The 21,958-nt window shown below is 43.4% G+C and overlaps 1 protein-coding gene and 1 long non-coding RNA gene across 3 annotated transcripts in view; one reads left to right on the forward strand and one right to left on the reverse strand.

Annotated features, from left to right (window-relative positions):
* LOC135218377 (RNA cytidine acetyltransferase-like) overlaps nt 1–21,958 on the forward strand; it is a 558,384-nt gene that overhangs the window by 84,655 nt on the left and 451,771 nt on the right. For both annotated transcript variants that reach the window (XM_064254646.1, XM_064254647.1), the window contains exon 3: nt 15,853–16,037. In XM_064254646.1, the coding sequence (XP_064110716.1) occupies nt 15,853–16,037 (185 nt within the window). The remainder of the gene's footprint in view (nt 1–15,852; nt 16,038–21,958) is intronic.
* On the reverse strand, nt 5,255–5,928 carry LOC135217939 (uncharacterized). The gene is made up of 3 exons (XR_010315240.1): nt 5,795–5,928; nt 5,618–5,687; nt 5,255–5,496 (listed from the first exon to the last, which is right to left on the reverse strand). It is a non-coding gene; the product is annotated as an uncharacterized LOC135217939 (long non-coding RNA).

Consider the following 21,958-nt stretch of genomic DNA (forward strand, 5'->3'; position numbering starts at 1 on the left):
GATTTCTTTATATTTACTTGGAACCTCAAATATTTTAGGAATTCCAGAACTTTGGTCGTTGACCTTCAACACTCCGCTTCGTTGGTTGCCCATATTAACCAATCGTCCAGGTAGGCTACCAATAGTATTCCTTTCTTCCTCAATTCCTGAACTACTGCTTCTCCTAGTTTTGTGAACACTCTGGGTGCTACATTGAGTCCGAAAGGCATTACGTACTTTGAAGGAGTAAGCTTTCTTGCCTAGTTTGAATCCTAGGTACGGAGAGAAGTTTCTGGCTATTGGGACGTGATAGTACGTGTCTGTAAGATCTATATAGGTGGTGACGGCCCCACAGGGAAGTAAGGTCCGTACCTGTGAGATTGTCAGCATATGGAACTTGTCGCAATGAATGTAGGAATTCAGCCGAGACAAGTCCAAGATTACCCGTCTTTTGTTTGAGTCCTTCTTTGGGACAGTGAACAAACGTGCTTGAAATCTTATGCTCTTCACTCTCTTTATGGCGCGTTTCTGAAGAAGATCCTTTGTATACTCTAAGAGGTCCTCTGTTGGTATTTGGAAAAAGCTGACTGGAGGGGGAGGGCCCTTCTCCCACTTCCAGCCTAGACCTTTCGATATTATACTGTGGGCCCATGGACTGAAGGTCCATCGGGCCCTGAAATGATACAATCTCCCCCCTACCTGGGAGATTTCACTGGTTGGCTGCTGGTCTCTCTCTCTCCCCCTGGAAACTCTTCCTCTGGCTCCACCTCGTAGTCGAGAGCCTCCTCTGGCTCGGCTACTCCCAGCATGTCCTCTATATGGGCGAAAGTTACCCCTTGCCTCATATGTAGGGTTATATGCAGGGGAAGCCACAACCTGGGATGAGGTCGAAGGTTGAGGTTCCGAGGAAGGTTGAACCAAGACATATTGCTGTGGTGCTGTTGCCTTTGAAGTGGACGGCGCTGCCTGCACATATCCGTGAGGACGTGCCGTCTGGTAGGGGTTATATCTTCTTGCCTTCTTCTTTGGCTGCTGATGAGAAGGCGCATCAGGTTGCCGCTTGAAGGGAAGACCCCACCTTACTCTAAGGCTCTGGTTAGCTCTAGAGGCTTCGTGCAAAATGTTGTTCACCTCCTCTTTGGGGAAGAGGGTTTCTCCCCAAATGGAGGATTTGATGAGTCTATTTGGTTCATGTTTAATGGTTGTACCAGCTAAAACATGTTTTCTGCAGGCCCTCCTTGCTACAGCAAAGTCATACAAATCTGACTGGAAGGCCTGTAGTAGATCTTTCGTCAGTACACGAAAGACCTGCTCATCTTCATAGGTGTTCGCCAACAGCTCCGCCGATGTGACGGAGTTGAGGGATCTGGCTAACCTTGTCTTCGCCTCAAACTCCGCCTTGATCATATGGTCGGGGAGTTTAGGCAATCTTTCTGAAAACAAGTCAGAAGCACACTCCGGCTCCAATTTACCTGCGGTAAAAGTCGCCGGAGCCTTGTTCCAAGCATCCAGTCCTGTGGGTAACAGCAGAGATGTAGGTTCTGTCTCCCTCAGTCCTGGCATTGGCTTGTCCTCAACGATTGCTTGTAAGGTTAGTTCCGCCACCTTAGATGTGCATGGTGACGGAATCCCTTCGGGAGTGACAAACATCGTGTATTTCCCTTTAAATGGTGTCAATTTTGTATTGACACAATTAAGCTCAGATAGACACCGGACCCAGGCAGCTTGAGCCTGCTCTCTAGGGAAGATCACGGTCTCTTTGGGTACTTTGTCTACCCTGACTAGCGCATGTTTCGCTAGTCTGACAAAGCCCGGGAAGGGGAACTGCATCCCTGGTGGGAAGAGTTCAAAGTCCTCGATGGGTCATGACCCGCACCCCTCGATAGTCAACCTCCCTTCGGCGAAGGGAGCATGTAGGGCCAACCTCCAAGGGTTGTCGTTCTCAAAGGGAGGAAGCTTTGAATCATCCGGAACCATCATGGATAGGGCTGGCGTTCCGGAGCGAAGGAGACCGGAGAGCATCTCCTCGATTGGCTTAATTCTCTCCGTCAATGACGAGAGAGCCTGGTTGGAGACGTCCGGTGTTGGCCCGAGGCGTGCTTCTAGCCTCTGATCAATAACTCCAGTGACTGTGGCTAGCAATTGTTTAGTAAAGTCAACTGGATCGAAGAACTGTTCCGCCGCCTTCGATAATGTACCTGTCCCTTGTGCAAGGGAAGGATCTGTGGCAGCAGGCGCAATGACGGATGAAGTCGACGGCTGTGAAGCCGAAGACAACTCCTTCGCCGCTGGCGGAACAGACTTCGTAGCCTTCTTTTTCAAAGATTTCTTGATCTTTGGAATGACTGACAGCATTCCTTTTTTGGTGATGGGCTTCGAAAAGCCCTTAAAGGATGGGGAAGAAGCAAGGGAAGGAGAAGGACTAGGGTTGGAGGTTGCTCCACTTACCTCCCCACCTACCTGTTCCTCCGTGATCATGGGTTCGGCGTTGATATTGATCCCCGCCACATCATCCATAAGCTCCTGCTGTTCTTCCAAGGTGGTAGCCGTCTCTGCTCTGATAGCTGGGATGAGAGGTCCGGCGATGTCCCTGGCCACTGCGGTCGTCAGTGTGGCCCCCGAAAAGATCATGGCACAAAGATCCGCATCAAGGACGTATGGCTGACCTTTCGGGACGTTCTTTCCGAACCCCCCAACCCACTTGCGGAGGGACGCTCTGGCATCTTGGTACGATGTCGGGTCCGTCTGCAAATAATGTATGAATAGTAGTTGTTCTGTCAAACTATCTAGAAAGCTTATAACTAAACTCTTTAAATATTCGAGGTTAAATCCAAATGATCTTACCTGCTCGTCGACATGACATTAACCAAGTCATAACACACAGTGCACGCGTCAGGATGCCAGACCACGTAGTTCTCTAACTGAACGGCGCAGTTGGCGTGGGTCCGGCAAACTACGTGGCCAAAGGAGTTCACCAGTGTTGCGGGACAACCCTCCGCCTGGCAACGGACCACCTGTAATGTGAAAATTCTCAATGAGTTTTTCGTCATTGGTTAAAATATCAACGAAATAATTCGTCGTTAAAATATTTTTATTTAAACATCTAGTAATTTATTTCCAGAGTTCAGCATTATGGTAACGAATTATTTCGTTACCGAAATAATTCGCGAAAGATATAAGATATCCATAACCAAATAAACTCGTAAGTTTTAGTGCAATGTTGGCGAAGTATTCCGTCATTAGAATGCTTCATAGACAACACAACACTAGGTATGGATCATATGATCAATATTAGTCTATTGCTAGACGTCGGCGGAATATTTTGTCTCCGAAATACTCCTTAACGACAACTGATACTCTTAGAAAATCTTACATAAAACTGTCGGCGAAATAATTCGTTAGGAAAATTCCGAACCGACGTAAATACAAGAATAAGTAAATATAGACTTAACATAGTAGGCTTATAAACTAAAAATTCTTATAGTATACACTGATAATTCCTTAAAGAGGCATGCCTAATCCTATACGCCGAACTTCGTCGGTGGCGGAGATGCGAACATCCCGTCTAATATCGATTAGGAAGCCATTGTAAGTTAGATAATGGTATACCTCTAAAGTTGCCGAAGCAAGGAATACATCAGTTGAGGTTCGGCATCTTTATGTACAAATACTAAAAATGCTTATAGTATACACTGATAATTCCTAAAGAGGCATGCCTCATCCTATACGCCGAACTTCGTCGGTGGCGGAGATGCGAACATCCCGTCTATTATATCGACTAGGAAGCCATTGTATGTTAGATAATGGTATACCTCTAAGTAGCCGAAGCAAGGAATGCATCAGTGAAGCACGGCAATACCGAACCTCATGTACAAATACGATTATACCCTGCCCCTAATTATTTCATTAAAATTTAACTCTGTACGCCGAGGCTCCAGAGATAAAGAAATAATAGCATTAAATGAAATAATAAGAGGGAATGCAGTGGCTCGTGATGTCTGGCTCTACCCCTGGTTGAAGTTGGATACCAGTCCTAGGCTATATAGCCTAGGACCTTCGCTAGTAGCCGTGGCTCGTTGCGATCCAAGGTGGTCCAACCCGGTCAGGAGGATATCCAGGTAGGCTAGGCACACAAAACCATAACATAGGGTATAAAAATAAAACCACAATAAAATATAGGGTGCATAGGAGAATCTCTAAAACTAGGGCTAATCTACAAAACCTTAAAACGCCTAAAATGTCCAACGTAATGGGGGAAGTACACTCGACCTAGCTAACTACGCATGTTTATAAAAACTACTCTCTAGGACAAGAAAAACCGGTAATAAGCATAATAGGCTTATAATACAAGGTTAAATGTGGTTAAGAACCATGTATCCAGTTAAGGATCAAATATGGTTAAGATAAGCCTAGGAACGAGATAGCTCACGAGCACCGAATATAAAATTGCTAGAAATAAGCCAAAACGAAATAAAAAGTAACCGATACCTATATATAGGAAATCACACTTAATAAAAAAGAAAGTTAAGTCTATAAATATAATTGAAAAATATGTCGTGCGGAAAATGTTGTTGCTATGCCGACGCGGAAATGGCGGCCCAGCCGATCGCACCCCCAACTTATTTTGAGGGGCTAAGGCCAATAGCATACTTAATTACACAAAATTTTTGTAATAAAACCAAATTGGAGTACTCAACTTGGAAGCAGAAGCAGCTTGGGTGTTCATCTCCATCGGATGCACAAAATATCCACAGATAAGAAAGGGGTGCAGGAAAACAGCAACGGTAAGCCGCACGACTCTTACAGGAATGGATTGAAGCGCGTGGGTATTAGTAGTAGTGGCGAGCGGGGACGGTTGGTGGTGGTTTTCATTGTAACGGCTCCCACCAACAGGGAGTTTTGGAGAGGAACTTTCTAAATGGCAGAAGTCCTGTGGTCTGTGGTAACACAGCGCCCCTATACTTATACCGACACCCTTTGGGTGCTCGCGCTGAGGGTAGTAACTTCAGCTTAACCATGTTAGCTTTTTTCCCTGGTATATTAAGAGTATTATTTATACTAGAAAAATGAGTTACAGGGATTTTTCATCGGCAGACACAGGTCGATCCCAGAAAATGTATGTATAATTCCTTACTTTTAGTTTAAAGTTGTCGTGCTATGTAACCCTGGACAAAGTTTTATGTGGCCCCATAGCCTACATCATTCAGGGGGTTCTGGGATTCTGGAATGTACAAAAAATATTATGTAAGTCCTCTATGCATAGTAAGTTACATACAGTATGTAATACCATACAATGGTTTATAAGATATAACATGTATAAAACTTAGTTAGAAATTCCTTACATACCAACTTTTAGTGAGTCTCAAAGCTGTTAGGTAGGTTGTGGGAGATGGAGATGGAGGTAGTATGCATGTGAAGGGAGCCTGCAATGATAAGGATGAATTCCATACCTAACTTCAGTGTGCTTTATACAGATGACAGGCTAGGATGAGAGAGCTTGAAAAGATGATGGGCAGCCTGGAATGATATAGAATATTAAAGGACAGTATGTAACCACTAAAGTACAAAATGTACTGTTCCATAATTAACAATTTAGTACTGTATATGTATACATTAAAAACAATTGAGAATTCCTTACCTTTAGCGAAATGAAGAGATGTAGGCTATGTAGAGGTCTGGTTTATGTAAGTCACAAAGTGCATGTCAGTCTGGAATGATAAAGTACATATGATTAGTAAAGTAGTACACTATGTATGTAGTATGTACATAGTTGTTACATATGTATGATATAAACATTCATAAAAAGTGTCCTTACCAAATGCTAGTGGTTGGCTTGCTAACTGGGATGGGCATATGGTAGATGAGAGTGGCTGGGCTATGGAGTGGGATGTGCAGGTGCTTGGGAGTCTGGAATGATAAAAAATAAAAATGATAGAGTATGTATTAACTACTGCACATATATTATTACTGTTTGACATATATACAATATAAAAAATGAAGAATTCTTTTACCTGATGGAGTTGGAGAGGTGATACTAGTCGTATCAACTGATTTTGGCTCTGAAGAGGCTACATCTAGATCTGGAAAGAATGATAGGGTACATTAATAAGGTGGATGTAGTATTTAGTGTACATATGTACACTTTTTATAAAATTTCTATTAGCAATTTATAAAACATTTTAAAAATTTGTTAAGGATTCCTTACCTGATGAATAGGGCGAGACATCCAAACCATGGAGAGGCTTAGGGTCATCTGGGTCATCGTCACTATCAAAGGGGTCTGGAATGATACAAAAAGAAAAATATTAGGTTATGCAACATCAAACACATTGTAGTAGTGTATGTATGTCATAATGTAGTAAACAATTTCCAACATGAAAATGAGAAAAATTAAATTTCTTACCTGATGGAGGTGGACGGACTGCTACAGCGGGTCCAGGTACAGGGGGATCTAGAATTGTCACCACTTCTGAAATAAAATACAAATGATGAAAATTAATGAAGTTACAATTTACTCTAATATTTAGTATATGTTACATTAAAAAATTAACACATTTTATATTACAGTATGTAAACAAAATAAATTAGTAAAAGAGTTCAGATTTCCTTACCAGGACTAGGAGTGGGAGGTGGTGGTACTGGAGACTTGTGAAAGAAAGTGTCAAGCCTGGACTGCACACTTTTCTTCATCTGCTTCTCCTTCAGGGTCTCCTTGTAGAACGTCACCAAATCCATGATTCCTCTCCTGATTTTGTCAAACCTGGCAACGTTAGGGTCTTCTCCCTCAAAAGAAGCCAAGGCTCTCTCCAGATGAGTAAAACCCTCTGACAAGCCTTTCACAGTTAATGTCCTGGGTTTTGGCTCTGGTACCTCTAACTCCTCCTTATCATCTGCTGCTCCAGCTCAAGGAGGTCCTCTGCTGACAATTCCTCTCCATGGGATGCCAGCAGCTCTGTAACATCAGCAGGTTCAAGAACTAGTTTCAGCCTCTTGCTTAGCCCTACGATTTTCCTCGTCACAGTCTCGACGTCTTCTGCCTGGTCAAAGCCTTCAAAACTGTGCACAAACTGTGGACACAGTTTCTTCCAGGCCCCATTTAAAGTGGTCGTCTTGACCTCGTCCCAGGCACTTGCAATATTCCTGACTGCATCAGCGATGTTGTAGCCCTTCCAAAACTGCTTCAAAGTCAACTCCTTGTTACCTTCGATGACCCTCAAAGCAGAGCGTATTGTCCTTCTAAGGTAGTATGCCTTAAAGTTAGCAATTACTCCCTGGTCCATCGGCTGTATCAACGATGTGGTATTGGGTGGGAGGTACACCACCTTCACATTAGGGTGCATGTTGCTCAAATTTGAAGGGTGACCAGGGGCATTGTCTAAAACTAAAAGCACCTTAAAAGGCAGACCCTTCGAAGACATATACCGTTCCAGTGCTGGCACGAAATGGTCATTGAACCAATCTTCGAAGACCATCAAGGTAACCCAAGCCTTCATGTTAGATTTCCAAATCACAGGGAGTTGACTCTTGAAAATGCCCTTGAAAGCCCTCGGATTCTCGGCCAAATACACCAGCAAGGGCTTAAGTTTCAAATCGCCACTTGCATTGGCCCCAAACAGCAAAGTCAGTCGCTCCTTACCAGCTTTATGGCCAGGTGCTGACTTCTCCTTGGAAAGGTACGTACGGTTGGGCATTCTTTTCCAAAATAAGCCAGTCTCATCTACATTAAAAACTTGGTCAGCCGTGTAACCACCATCCTTAATTATTTCAGCCAAACCACTAGGAAAACTTTCTGCTGCTTCGCTATCAGCACTAGCAGCTTCACATTATGTAAATTTGCACAAGCCTTAAAACGGTTAAACCAACCTCTACTCGCGGAAAATTCACCACCAGCACTGCCTTCTCCAAATTTTTTCACTACTGCCTCATGCAGCTCTCTATCCTTCTCTTGGATCACACTTAAGCTCACCGGAACACGTAGCTGGTTCTGGTCCTCCAGCCAGATCATCAGCAACTTCTCCATTTCCACAATGCTCAGGCTACGTTGCTTCTCGTTGATCACCGTTGACTTCATCGGTGCAGCATCCTTAACGTGCTTCAGAATACGTTCCTTATCCTTCACTATGGTTACCACCGTCGTCCTGCTCAGGCCCAAAGCACGACCTATCTCAGTGTTGGTCTCTCCTTTCTCAGACCACTTAACGACATCGTATTTTACCTCCATGGTGATGACCTTCCTCTTCTTGGATGAACTATCATTGTGGGAAGTACTCTGCTGTTTGGGAGCCATAGTAAAGGCACGAAAAATGCAAAAAATTCAGCAACGTAGCAAGACACAACCTAGCGAAATGAAGGCAAGCATGCGATTGAAGTGGCGTTGTTTGGTATTGTTACGCTCCATAGCGTCCTCGACCCTGCTAGGTCGTTGTTCGGTCAATTTACCATACAGTTAATAGCGTAAATTAATTTTTGCGCCCTCCACTCAGAAACTAGTTCTGCGTATGAGGTATCATTAAAAAGCATAAAAAACCGTCGTAACCTTGGAATTTGCGTTGTAATCTAACCAGAAACTTAGTTTTGTTATTATTACATACTGGAAACAAGCAATGATTTTTTCATTATTTGCACTTTTGGATACTGTTATAAACTTTGCGTATCGTAAGCTAGTGTATTCATTCTCTTGGAAACTAGTTCCGCATATGAGGCGTCACTAAAAAACAGAAAATATGACATGAAAGTGTCGAAAATCATCATAACCTCAAAATTTTTGTTGTAATCTAACCAGAAACTTATTTTTAATAATATACTGTGCTATACTATTAAGGATTTTTATCATAGTATGCGTTTTTTAAAAGCTTCGTTAACTCGGAGCGTCGGAAGCGTCAGCGTCATAACGTCGGAACAAACGTCGTAACCCAGGGCGGATTTTTCAATGAATATTTAAGAAAACGCAGTGATAATACGTATTAGTGCCCCTAGTGTTGTGGAGGGGGCGTCAGATCGGCCCTATAATGCCTCTAGGCCTGGACCTCTGTCGGACTCCCAGGACTTAGGGAGTGGGCAAGTCGAAAGCCGAAGGAGGGTTACGGGGGCTCCCCACTGGTCTGGCGTCCCTTTGGCAGTTCCTGATGACGCTTCCCAGGCTGCCAAGGATCGTGCTTGTGCACGAATCCTTAAGGATTGCTTCTCGTCCTCCGAAGCGTCCCCGCGCAAGGGGTGGAGCTCTCGGAAGGACTCTCGATCTCTTAAGAGAAGCTTCAGAGAGGAGGACGGTTCACGTCCTTTTTCTCCAGATGCGCTTCAGTCGTCGCCTGAAAGTTTTGATGCTTTCCCGCCGCAGAAGAGGACCAGGACGTCATCGGAGGATGACGCTGTTGAGCGCCCCAGTCGCTCCAGGGAGAGGGCTGTAGCTTTTCCCGAGAGAAGGAGGGAGGCGTCCCCTCGCCCCTCGTCTTTCCACAGGTTCAGCCCTTCCCCTGAGAGAGAGTTTTCCCCTACGAAGGAGATTTTGCTTGGTATGCAGCGGCAGTTGGCTTCGCTGATTGCCGAGATAGAGGCAGAGCCACGTCGACGCAGGAAGGATTCGAGGCTGCCTATCAAGAGATCTAAGCAGTCCCCCTCTCCTTCTCCTTGTTTTTTCCCTTCTTCTGCTGCGTCGCCATCTGGTTTTCGCTTGACACCCCAGCGCGTGTTCAGAGGTTTGATGAGCGTCACCCCAGACACACTTCTCTGGACCGTAAGGCTCATCGCAGCAGGAATTGCCGAACTTCTCGACATGACGCTCCTCTCGCTCCCCTTCGTGATGCTCCGCTTGCTGCCCGGCTTGACGCTCCTCATGCTGCTCGTTTTGACGCTTTTCATGCTGCTGCGCGTCAGGGCGCTCGTCAGGACGCTTGTCGGGACGTTTGTCAGGATGCTCGCCGGGACGCTCGTCAGGACGCCCCCTTCGCAGATCTTCGAGTCGCTTCAGAGGCTGTTGTTAAGAATCCCCAGCCTTGTGTGGCGAGTTTTACGTCTCGATGGATATGAGCCACTGGTCTGGTTTTGATTTGTGAAGAGAGAGAGAGATATATCGACAAGTTGGATCATGCTCAACCCTTTGGATACATAGTGCAGTGCAAGTTTGAGTGAGGGTGTCGGAGGGACGTAAAGTACCAGTGCATTTGTATATTTTGAAAGTAAGCGTTGTAGATGATGCTACTTTCTGACTGCCATAATAGGCAGGTGTTGATGCATATTGAAGAGTGTTTGTTTGCTTGATTTGATGCAAGCAGAGTAATTCTTCAAAGCAGAGGTCCCTTTTTGAGAGTTGGGCCTCAAGGTCTTAGACCTCCTAATACTTTTGAAGATTCTGCTGTTGCTCCCGTTGAAGAGGGAGAGTTATTGAGTTCGTTGGAGCCTGCGGATGAAGAGCAGCCTTCTACTTCGTCGTCAACTTCGGACTACCAGGTTTTGGCCCGCCTTCTGAGGGACTTGTTTGTAGACAAGTTCCAACCCTCTGCCCCTCGCTCTCCTCCTTCGCAGTTAGCCTCATCGAAGACGAAGAGAATGCCAGGCTTTGTGAAGATGACGACGTCTCTTTTTGCGTAGAGAGCCTTCAAGAAAGTCCACGATTGGAGGGATTCAAGGAAGGCCCAAGGCAGGACTTCTTTTGCCCTGCCTCCGTCGAGGGGCGTGCATGGACAAGGCCGTCAGGGATGGTTCGGATGAAGTGGCTACCCACTTTTGTACCAGGCTTTTGAAGAAGAGGGCCTTGCACTGTATCTTCACAGCAAAGTCTGTTTCTCCCTCATAGAGGGCAGAGTTGCTGTTCGCCCCTCTGTCGAGTCATTTTTCCCTCTATCCATGGTCAAGGATCTCGCCATCACCCTGCAGGAAAAGGCTACCCAAGACCTCCTGGCACTGTCGTCCAGTTGTCCAGCAGCCCCTTCGGCTACTCTACTTGGACAGGTTTCCAGGAAACAGAAGCCCTTTCGCGACTCCTGGCAGGCCTCTTATACGTTCAGGACTGCGCTGCTGAGGGGGGGCCTTCGGTTCCTACCTGGCGTAAGCCCAGTCATAGAGCAGGAAGCCTGCCCCTTTCTTGATTTCTACGGGAATCGAGAGGACCACCAACTGCTGATGTTCGAGTTTTCTATTTCTCTTAACACTTAAGCGAAACCTCGGTCCAAGGTGAGCTAGACGAGAATCCCCAATAATTTTTACCTCGAATTCGAGAACACCGCCATATGCTCAAATTCCTAGATTAGTTTCTGTCATGTAAGTGGGTTGGCCCCCATTGACAAGATCCTAAACATTCTGTCATGTAAGTGGGTTAGCCCCCATTGACAAGATCTAGAAGTCTTTGTTAGGTAAGTGGGCTAGTCCCCATTGACAAAGATCCTAATAAGGTTCTGTCGCGTAAGCGGGTAAGCCCCCATTGACAAGATCCAGAAGAACTCTCAGTCGTAGGTCACTACCTCGCTGAGGCTCTTCGGGCAAAGCAGACTCATAGACAATGTCCATGAAGTCTTCTGCTCAATATGATAAGAAGCTTGAACTGTCCTCTTCGGTTCTCGGTTCACTCTTGGAGCTTTCCTTGAGGAAAGACTTCTCCTTCATTCTCTTGACTAAGAGAACGAAGGCAGTCGATCTCCAATCCTTACTCTCTTCCTCGTAGAGAAAAGAATGTGGGATGGAGGTCGTTGTACAGATACCTACAATTTACTGCGTATATTACTTTCGTGACATTATTCTGTTAAGCAGTTGAATTGTTCAGGGTGTACACACATACCGTAGTTAGCTCTACGGATGGCAACCAAGAGGACTAGTAGTATTCTAATTGAACTGCAAATCGGGGTTCCCTGCAACCTTCCAGGAGTTTCCAGTTTAAAAAATATCCACAATTATATATAAAAATATATTTATATGTAAAAATATATATAATTGTGGATATTTTTTAAACAATTTGTTTTCACAGAATTGTGAATTTCTTAACAATTAAGGTATTGTTACGACAACACCAAATCCGTTTCGCTTAAATTAATTTGCTTGAACGTTTCTTTCTGCTCGATGGTTCTAGCAAAACGTATTCCTTCGTAGAATGGAATAGCTGGCAACTCAGGTTGAAGAGTGCGAGACGGCTAACGTTGTTTAAGACTGCTGTCTCTGTAATAGCAGCTCAGTACCAGCTGGCTCTCTGGGATGCGCGGTTGGTTACGTCTCTCTCTCCTGCATGATTGACTGACTAACCGCATCTCTGCCCAACAATCACGAACTTAGGTCTCTTGATTAATGGGGATTCTCGCATGCATGAATGAACATGGCCTTCGCTTTGCGAGAATTTTTTCAACAGAGATATCTCTTAGACTTTTTCTTTTCTGTTTACCACACTGTAACAGAATTCTGTACTAGTCTACCGCTGCATAGCACTACGATAATGAGTAATGTTTTTTCTCCAGACATCTGAGCTTATTTTTATAAATATCTCGTATTCGTAGGTGTGCAATTGTTCCTGGTTTACCACGATTTAACAGATGTGTAGGAAGACAGCTCCTGTTCCCCGGCTAGGCAGCTCTGCTTCCAAAGGTTCAGCCCATGAGAAGCAGTTCTGCAGGCAGTTCTTCCGGAGGTTTTTTCGTTTCTGAAAAACGCCCCGCTTTCATAGACCTTGTCTTCTCATCGGAAAGTAATGAAATAGCGGTTAGCGTTTTCAGTCATTGATAAGCACGGGTGCAGATTCTGAAGAATCTTTCTCTCGATTCGGCTGTGAAGAAGTAGGTTGTTTCTCTGTCCTCCTTCTTCGCCGCATAGTGTTGTTTCTCCTAGGCTGAGGTTCAACTACTATGAGGATATCTTGCCATCAGGAACATTGGTCTCTAAAAGGCATAGACTTTCGCCTGCTGGGCACATGCCTTACAGAATCGTCACCTCGCCGTCCGGCATCAGTGACAAACAAATATGCACTTTTATAGTCTTTCGGCATAGCCCTTCAAGGCGAAGGTCACGTGACTTGCTCGGATACTTGGACAACTTACCTCAATACCGAACGCAGTCAGTCGGCAGCGTTTGGAGCGGCCGGGTCTATTACGAACTCGCTTTAGACTCGGTTTCAGTGTACAGAACTTCGCTGTTGAGCAACACTGAGGACGAATAAGTGTCAGACACTTAGAAAGAAGAAAAGCTGGCAGTCCCAACTATCAAAGGATAGGAGTATGTTGTCAGCTGTTTTAGACATAGAGGTGTGGATCTAGCAAACAACAAGGACCTTCTCAAGCTTTTAAGGTCTTTTGAAACCGCTAGTGTGGCTCAGCCAAAGCTGCCTTCCTGGAACTTGGACGTGGGTTTGAAGTTCCTGACGTCCAGTCCATTCGAGCCTCTCCATTCTGCGACGTTGAGGGATGTGACCAGAAAGGCCATTTTCCTAACCGCTCTGGCGACGGCGAAGAGAGTTAGCTAAGTTCAAGCCATCAGCAAACATGTAGGCTTTAAAGGGCATAAAGCGGTATGTACCTTAAGCCCTACGTCTTTAGCCAAGAATGAGAACCTATAAAACCCTTGGCCCAGGAGCTTGGAAATCAAGGGTATGGCAAAAATTCTTGGTCAAGAGCCAGAGAGAGTCCTGTGCCCTGTCAGGGCTCTCAAATTTTGTTTGGATAGAACGAAGGAAGGTCGAGGTCCTTCGGACAATCTGTGCTGTTCGGTGAAGAGGCCAGACTTGCCAATGTCGAAGAATGCATTAGCGTTCTTCTTAAAAGATACTATTAAGAACACTCATACAAACTGTCAGGACAGTGATTTTAAACTGTTGAAAGTAAATGCTCACGAGGTGAGGGCGATTGCAACCTCAGTGGCATTTCAGAACAATTTGGCAGTCAGTGACATTCTGGGTGCCACCTTTTGGCGAAGCAACTCGTTCTCTTCACACTACCTGTGAGATGTGAAAATGACGTATGAGAACTGCTGTTCGCTAGGGCTATACATTTCCGCAGATACTATTTTGCGAGTAGAGAGTAACACTCATCCTATCCTTTAGAAAATGGTTAGGAAGTATTTTTTAATTTTATTATTGTGTTTTTATGGTTGTTGGGTCGGCCGCCAGAGGCGGACTTCCCAGTCCTTAGCTTAAGTTATGCTATCATAACATAGTTAGGCTTGTCAGGTGGTTGTGCTCGTGGCCCTCATAGTATGTTCAATATGGTCTAGTCACATTGTGGTCACTACCTTGCTGGAGACTAGTAAAGCAGAAGCAGACTTGGGTGACAGTAATCACGAAGTCAGCTATGCTAACAGGTAAGGAACCAAGGTGTCAATCATCTACATGTAATTTGTTTCCTAAGTCCTATTCTGTCTCTTCCCACCTCCAATGGTGGGATTCAGCTATATATATATATATCTGACAGGTAAGTCTCATGAACAAAATGATATTGTTATGATACAATAAAGTTTGTTCATACTTACCTGGCAGATATATATATATATTCATAGTGCCCACCCACCTCCCCTCATTAGACAGTGACACTAGAAAATCTGAATAGAAAATGGGAATGGTTCCTGATACCCGCCTCCCAGCGGCGGGAATGGGTACTAACCACCTGGCCTCCCACTGCGTGTCGTAAGTTTTGAAATTCTGTCGGACTTCGGAGAATACAGCTATATATATATCTGCCAGGTAAGTATGAACAAACTTTATTGTATCATAATATCATTTTTCATAGCTAACAAACCTGAGGTCTTAACATTAATTGCCCATCTCTAGCTGCCCCTCTCATATCCTGGGTTGGAAGAAAGACTGGCATATTGCTTAGTCAACAACAAAATATCCATCGTGTATATGCTTGAGTTGCCAGGTGCCACAGATTCCTTTTTTTTTCCCAGCTTAGCGCTATTGTTAAGACTTCAGGTATGTTAGCCATGAAAAATACAAAGTGATTAAAAAATTAAGTTTTTTTTTTTTTTTTTTTTTTTTTTTTCACTGAGAAATACTATTCACTAATTACTGTATTTTCATATTTTCATGACTAAATGCCCTTTTTGTGATAAAACTATTAAAATACTAAGGTATAAGCATACAAGCATTTTTAGAGGGTTTTCTTTGTGTTTGAACTATCAAAATAGGCAGTTTTAACCTTTTGAGAGGGGTTTAAGTATTTGTGGGTTTTAGCTATTTGCATGGGGTTGTGGTACGCATCCTCTGCAAATATCATGGGTCACCTGTAGTTAGTTACTGGGCTAAATACAACAAAATACAAAGGAAATAAAACTGTTATTAATCAAGGAATGCTCAATGTAATCATTTTATTAACTGAGGAAAATTAAGGTAAAGCTATAAAATAAGAGAAAACAAATACTTACCTCTAAAATTCTTTAGAAAATATGATTATTTCTGAAATAAATTTTCCTAAATTAGTCCACTAGTGAAAGACAGAAATGGAAATAAAAGAACTATATGTATTGTCAAAATAAAACATAGGGTATATTAACAGAAATAATATTGATGAATAGTCAGCAAGCTCTCTAGGAAACAGAAGCAGTGGTAATGCAAGGTTAGAGATATGAAAATGAGACTGTATTCTGTACCTCAGGATTTGCGCTGTTAACCAGCATATTTTTTCTTTTAAATTTGGAAAAGAATGTGGAGGAGTCTAGTATGACAGTGTTGACTGCACTTTCCCTTTAATTTTTGGTACCTAACTTATAGGTTGATTATTAGCAAAAGTTTAGTGATGGCAAGATAAGTGTTCAGGCAGCATATTTTTCCTGGCACTTAAATACAGTGACTAAAAAAAATCATTTTTCATCATGAAAACTGTAATTCAGTGAATAATTAGAATTTTAATACAAAGAACACAATATCCTAGTGAAGATTATGTTACCAGTAAAATGCTTACTTTCCAGGATTTTGAAGCTTTAACCCCCAACATTCTGTGTCGAACAATGGAGACAGTGGAAGGTGGTGGCATCATTGTAATTCTTCTGCAAACTGTGACTTCACTTCGTCAGTTATATACAATTAGTATGGACGTTCATTCAAGATATCGAACAGAGGCTCATTGCCATGTTGTTCCCCGATTTAATGAAAGGTAATTGAATTTATTGTGTACATCGCAAACCAGTTACTTATACAGGCAGTCCCCGGGTTACGACGGTGTCGGCTTACGACGTTCTGAGGTTACGACGCTTGTCAATAGACATTTTATTCCAGGGTTACAACGCATGTTCCAGGGTTACGACTCATGTTCCAGGGTTACGACGCCTACAACGCTCATCTGGGAGATGAAATATGACACCAAAAATGCAAAATAATCAATATTTGAAGGTTTTTTTTATGAAAAATGCCATAAGAATGAAGTTTACATAGTTTTCAATGCACCCAAAGCATTAAAAGTAAGGTTTTCTTAGGATTTTTGACGATGTTCCGGCTTACAACAATTTTCGGCTTACGACGCGTCTCAAGAACTGAACCCCCGTTGTAACCCGGGGACTGCCTGTATAGCCTGTTTGTGTATCTGTAGGTTCCTGCATGCTTGATTATCATGAGAAAAAATAGTTCCTACTCTCGGTAGAGTGTTGCATGCACAGTCCCTTATGGTCCCTGGTCGCAAACTGAGCACCTGCTGTGTATGTGTGCTGATTGGTTTTGCATCCCACTTTGCTTTCCCCAAGCTTTGGGTGGATTTTGGATAGCCCTTTTCATCCTGATTCACCCATAAATAATTTATTGCTATTGTATTTTTCATGTTCAGTGCATTGTGGTTATTAAAGTGAGGTGTCTTTTCTCATTACCATTGTAGTTATATGTATGAAGTGCTAGTGCAATGTTATTCTAACTTTTTTTATGTGTATATCTAACATGCATGTCAACTTTGTCTTTTAAATGGTTTTCGGAGGCTATGTACTCTCTATTGCTGATGTGTGCTTTATATTTTGCTACTGGCTTTGCTATACAGGAGTTCTTCATTAAACCTTTGTTTTTTATTTTGATTGTTTCTTTTTGATACTTTATTATCATTATATGCTTCAGCAAAGATATGTAGGTTTACTAGGTAAGCTCTTGACTAGTGTTTGGTTAACTTTGTCAGGGATCCATGTAATTTGTGTTGTAGTTGAGTTTTCCCCCTAAACTGAGATATGACAGTTGTAGGGGTTGGTTTCCTATTCAGAAGTTTTTCAGTTTTAACAGGATGAATTTAAAGAAATGTCCAAGGAGTCAAGGGTGTGTTTTTTCTTTGGCCTTCAAACCATTAGCAGTATCCAGTGTGGCCCTGAGCTGTTTTCTGATGCTTCCTGTGTTGCCCAATGCCCCCTTTCTTGCATTTTTTCTGCATCCATTCAAGTGGATCAATATGAGTGCTTTCCATTTTCTATCCTTTACCAGTAGCTGAAGGAGATTTTGTTTCAGCTTCTGAGAACCAGTAGTCTTCCTTCATCCTGCTAGTGAAGTTTTCCCTCCTCTCAGGGCAGATGCTTGCTTTCTCTGGATGGTTGGTCTTTCCTCTGTCTACATACAGGCAAAGGATTACATTTCTATCCTGTGCTCTTCTGATGCCAGCACCGCACCTTCTCCAGGAAAATGTTCAAAACATATTAACTACTGCCTTGGTTCTATGTGACACTATTGACACTTTTCACCTGCCCTCACCAGGGTGCTGCCCAGCTGCCAGTGATGTGTTTGCCTACTGCCAGAACTCCAGCTTCATGTATGGTTCCATGTATGGTTCCAGTCATGCTCTGGCATCTGATGGATCTGCTCATAGTTATACTTCAGTTACTGAGTTCCTACTTCTAGCCACATCCACCAGCACTTCTGTCACTGGCCAGGTTCCCGCCTCCATCTGCATTTGTGCTTCCTACCATGCTCTTAGGGGATTCCTCCAATTATGCTCCTGCTTTTAACTGCATACCTAAAGGATCTCAGGACGATTGGGGTAGTGAGTTGTGTGATTGGTAGAGAAAGTGAGGATGGAAGGGTTGAAGGAGATGGAGAGGCTGAAGGAGTTGCGGATGGCGAGGGAAGCTAATGAAAGATTGGAAGTGTAGAGTGAGAGGTTGAGAGTGGAGTGAGAGGAGCTGAAGAGCAAATTAGAGAGTAAGGTAGCTCTTTGACAGGATTTTTGTTGAATATGTATGGGGTAATGATGAGTGTAGGGAATGTGCTGTATGAGTGTGTGAAAGGCAGGATTGTAGAACAGGCAAAGAGGATAGAGTAGCATTAGATATAGGAGAAAGCAAGATTTTGAAGAGGCAAGAATGAATGTTGGTGAGTCATAGTCGATGTATGTGTGCAGGTTGGAAATATTAGCTAGGAAAAAGTTTGGGGACGAAGGGATAAATGAGTGTAAGGAGTTATTGCAAAAAATGTTGGCAACTGTGCCTGAGAGTATACAGTGGTACCTTGAGATACGAGATTAATTCGTTCCGGAACCGGGCTCGGAACTCGAAAAACTCGTATCTCAAATCAATTTTTCCCATTTAAATTAACTGAAATGTATTTAATCCGTTCCAGACCTATGAAATATACCCCCAAACCATCGTAAATAATGAAGAAAACACACATATAAATGTAGAAATATAGTACAAAAAAATTATACAGTAATATATTTTAGTAATGAATAGAATTAAAGTAAAATAAAGAAAGAAAAAGTAATTTAATCTAACCTTGGTGACAGTCGCGTGCGCGGCTAAGGGAGGCGAGTGACGGAGGGGAGGGGTGGACGGCTACATTAGTCCCGTTACGTAAACAGGAATTTTCCCAACAGAAAATGAAAAAGAATGAACATTAAAATGTAAACTAAAACAACTAAAATTTAGCAATGAATAACAAAGTTAACGTAAACTAACACAACAAAAAGTTAAGAACACGTAATCTTACCTTGCTGACAGGCGAGTGCGGCTGGCTAACGGAGTCGAGTGGCGGAGGAGGAGGGAGCAGGGAGGGGCCTAGTCCCGTTACGTAAAACACAAGCATTTTTTTTCGAACACAAAATGATAACATTAAAATGTAAACTAAAACTGCATTTCCTTAACTTTAATAAAAATTTGCACTTTCCTTAACTTAAATTTAAAAAATACTAAATGCACTTTAAACTTAAAACTTAACCTAAGCGATACGTAAGTTTAATCAGCACTTGTTTTTCTGCCTTTTAGAATCACTTTCGGCACTTTCATTTGCGCTTCTCTTTAACAAAAATTTATCCAAAGAGCTTTGCTTCTGCCTCCCTTTTAGAATGTTCCGGAAATGAGTCAAACATGGTCATTAAATAACGCTGAAGCACGACTAGTCTGAAACTTTTCTGGGATGTTTTCTGTTTAATGAAACTGAAAGTGTTTCCCACATTGCTAACATGTCTTTAATTTGACTGTAGGAATCACTTCCTCCGGCTCTTCCTCCCCCTCGCTACAGCTGCTAATCTCTTGCAGGGCCTTCGTATGTTTGCATCACTGCAGCTCCTTCAACTCCTCAATTGAGAGTTCCTCCTCATGTTCCTCGACGAGTTCGTTGACGTCGCCCTCATCTACCGTCCAGACCCATCGACTTTCCGAGGGACACAATCTCTCCTCCACCTGTTGCTTGGGGTACGAACCCTTCGAAGTCCCTCTCTGAAACAGCATCAGGCCATAGCTTTTCCACGCCGAGTTCAAGGTTCGTTCTCGTTACCTCTTGCCATTGCCGAGTCAATGATACGTAAATATACGACGATATTGTAATGCTCTTTCCAAAACTCTCGAAGGGTAAGCTTGGTGTTCTCTGTCACCTCAAAGCATCGGCGGAACAAGTGCTTTGTGAAAAGCTTTTTAAAATTTGCAATGACCTGCTGATCATTGGTTGCAGGATGGAAGTCGTGTTGGGTGGGAGGTAGAGGACTTTCACAAACTGGAACTCCTCAGAATGTCATCTTGAAGACCAGGTGGGTGGCCGGAGCATTATCCAAAATTAATAAGGCTTTCAGTGGGAGGTTATTCTTTTGAAGATATTCCTTCACTGAAGGACCGAAGACGATGTTTACCCAATCTGTAAAGAACTGCCGCGTAACCCATGCCCTTGCATTCGCGTGCCACATTACGTGCAGTTTTTCTTTCAGATTTTGTGTGACTTGAACGCTCGAGGATTTTCAGAATGGTAAGACTAGAGTGCTTTACTTTACAGTCACCACTAGCATTTGCACACAATGCAAGGGTCAGACGGTCCTTCATGGGTTTATGGCCTGGCATCTTCGTCTCCTCTTCGTGATGTATGTCCTCCGTGGCATTTTTTTCCAAAATAATCCCCGTCTCATCGCAGTTTAAAGACTTGTTGCGGGATGTAGCCTTCCTCCTCAATAAGCTCAGCGAACTCGACGATGTACCTTTCAGCTCCCTTTACATCGGCACTCGCAGCTTCACCATGCCTCCACACCGAATGAATTGCCACTTCTTCTTCTTAAAATTATCGAACCACCCACGACTTGCCTTAAACGTGTCTTCTGCTCTTCTGAAGTTGATGCCTCTTCCTCTTCAAATCTGCGTAAATAAACGCGAGCCTTTTCGCAAATTATACTCTCCGTCACTGTATCTCCCGCTAGTTCCTTCTCTTTCAACCATACCAAGAGGCAGCTTCTCCATTTCTTCATGGACATTTGTCCTTAATTGCGACAGAATTGTAGTTCCTTTAGCTGTTTTTTTGCACTTTTGATGGCATCCTTTTGCTTTAGGATGGTACAAATGGTCGATGTGCTACGCTCAATACACACGGGCCAGTTCCATCACTCGTACACCACGCTCATGTTTTTCTTTTATTATTCTCGCTTTACCTCTATCGGCAGCATTCTCTTCTTCTTTTCGCCACTCTCCTTCGCACGTACTTTCTTTGGCCCCATGATGGTAGGTAAAAAAGTTCACTAATTCGTGAAAAAACAGCGAAAACACGAGTACAGCTCACAAACACAACTTAAATCTGTCGGCCACACGTGCGAGTGAGCTCGTGGGATGCTCCCAGCTGATGCTGCCCGCGAACGCCAACTAGCGGTGGCGTCCCCGAACCAACTCGGATCTCGGGACACAGCTCGGGTCTCAAGGCAAAATTTGGACCGAATTCCACCTCGGGTCTCAAAGCACTCGTATCACAGGACGCTCGTATCTCAAGGTACCACTGTATATGAGTTTATGAATCTGAAATGTAAGGAGAAAATGCAATGAACGAATGAAAGGTTAACGTGGAAAGACATTTCAGTGATAGTAGAAGATTACGAGTTAGGTGTATGAAAGAGTGGAAGTGTTTGTGTTAGGACTGAAGTAGCTGAGGTTGTACCAGAGTTTAAAAGCTATAGGGAGGCAGTTTTAGAAGGGCCGAGGCAAATGGCAGAGCAAGTGGTTGAAAGGAGCGTCAGAGCAAGTAATGTGAGTGTAGTTAGCCTTAAGGGGACCGGCCGGAACCCTTATACAGGCGGTCCCCGGGTTACGACGGCTCCGGCTTACGACGTTCCGAGGTTACGACGCTGTTTCTTAAATATTCATTAAAAAATCCGCTCTGGGTTACGACACTTGTTCCGAGGTTACGACGCTGACGCTTCCGACGCTCCGAGTTAACGACGCTTTTAAAAAACGCATACTATGATAAGAATCCTTTATAGTTTAGCACAGTATATTAATAAAAATAAGTTTTTGATTAGATTACAACAAAAATTTTGAGGTTATGATGATTTTCGACACATTTTATGTCGTATTTTTAAAATTTTTTTAGTGACGCCTCATATGCGGAACTAGTTTCCGAGGAATGAATACACTAGCTTGGGATGCGCAGTCCAAAAGCGCAAATAATGAAAAAATCATTGCTTGTTTCCAGTATACATAATTAACAAAACTAAGTTTCTGGTTAGATTACAACGCAAATTCCAAGGTTACGGCGGTTTTTTATGCTTTTTAACGATACCTCATACGCAGAACTAGTTTCTGAGCGGAGGGCACATAAATTAAATTACGCTATTAAACTGTAATGGGTAACCATAGTCCAAGGTATCAAGGAAAC

This window comes from Macrobrachium nipponense, chromosome 9 (assembly GCF_015104395.2).
Source record: "Macrobrachium nipponense isolate FS-2020 chromosome 9, ASM1510439v2, whole genome shotgun sequence".
Classification (NCBI taxonomy): Eukaryota; Metazoa; Arthropoda; class Malacostraca; order Decapoda; family Palaemonidae; genus Macrobrachium; species Macrobrachium nipponense.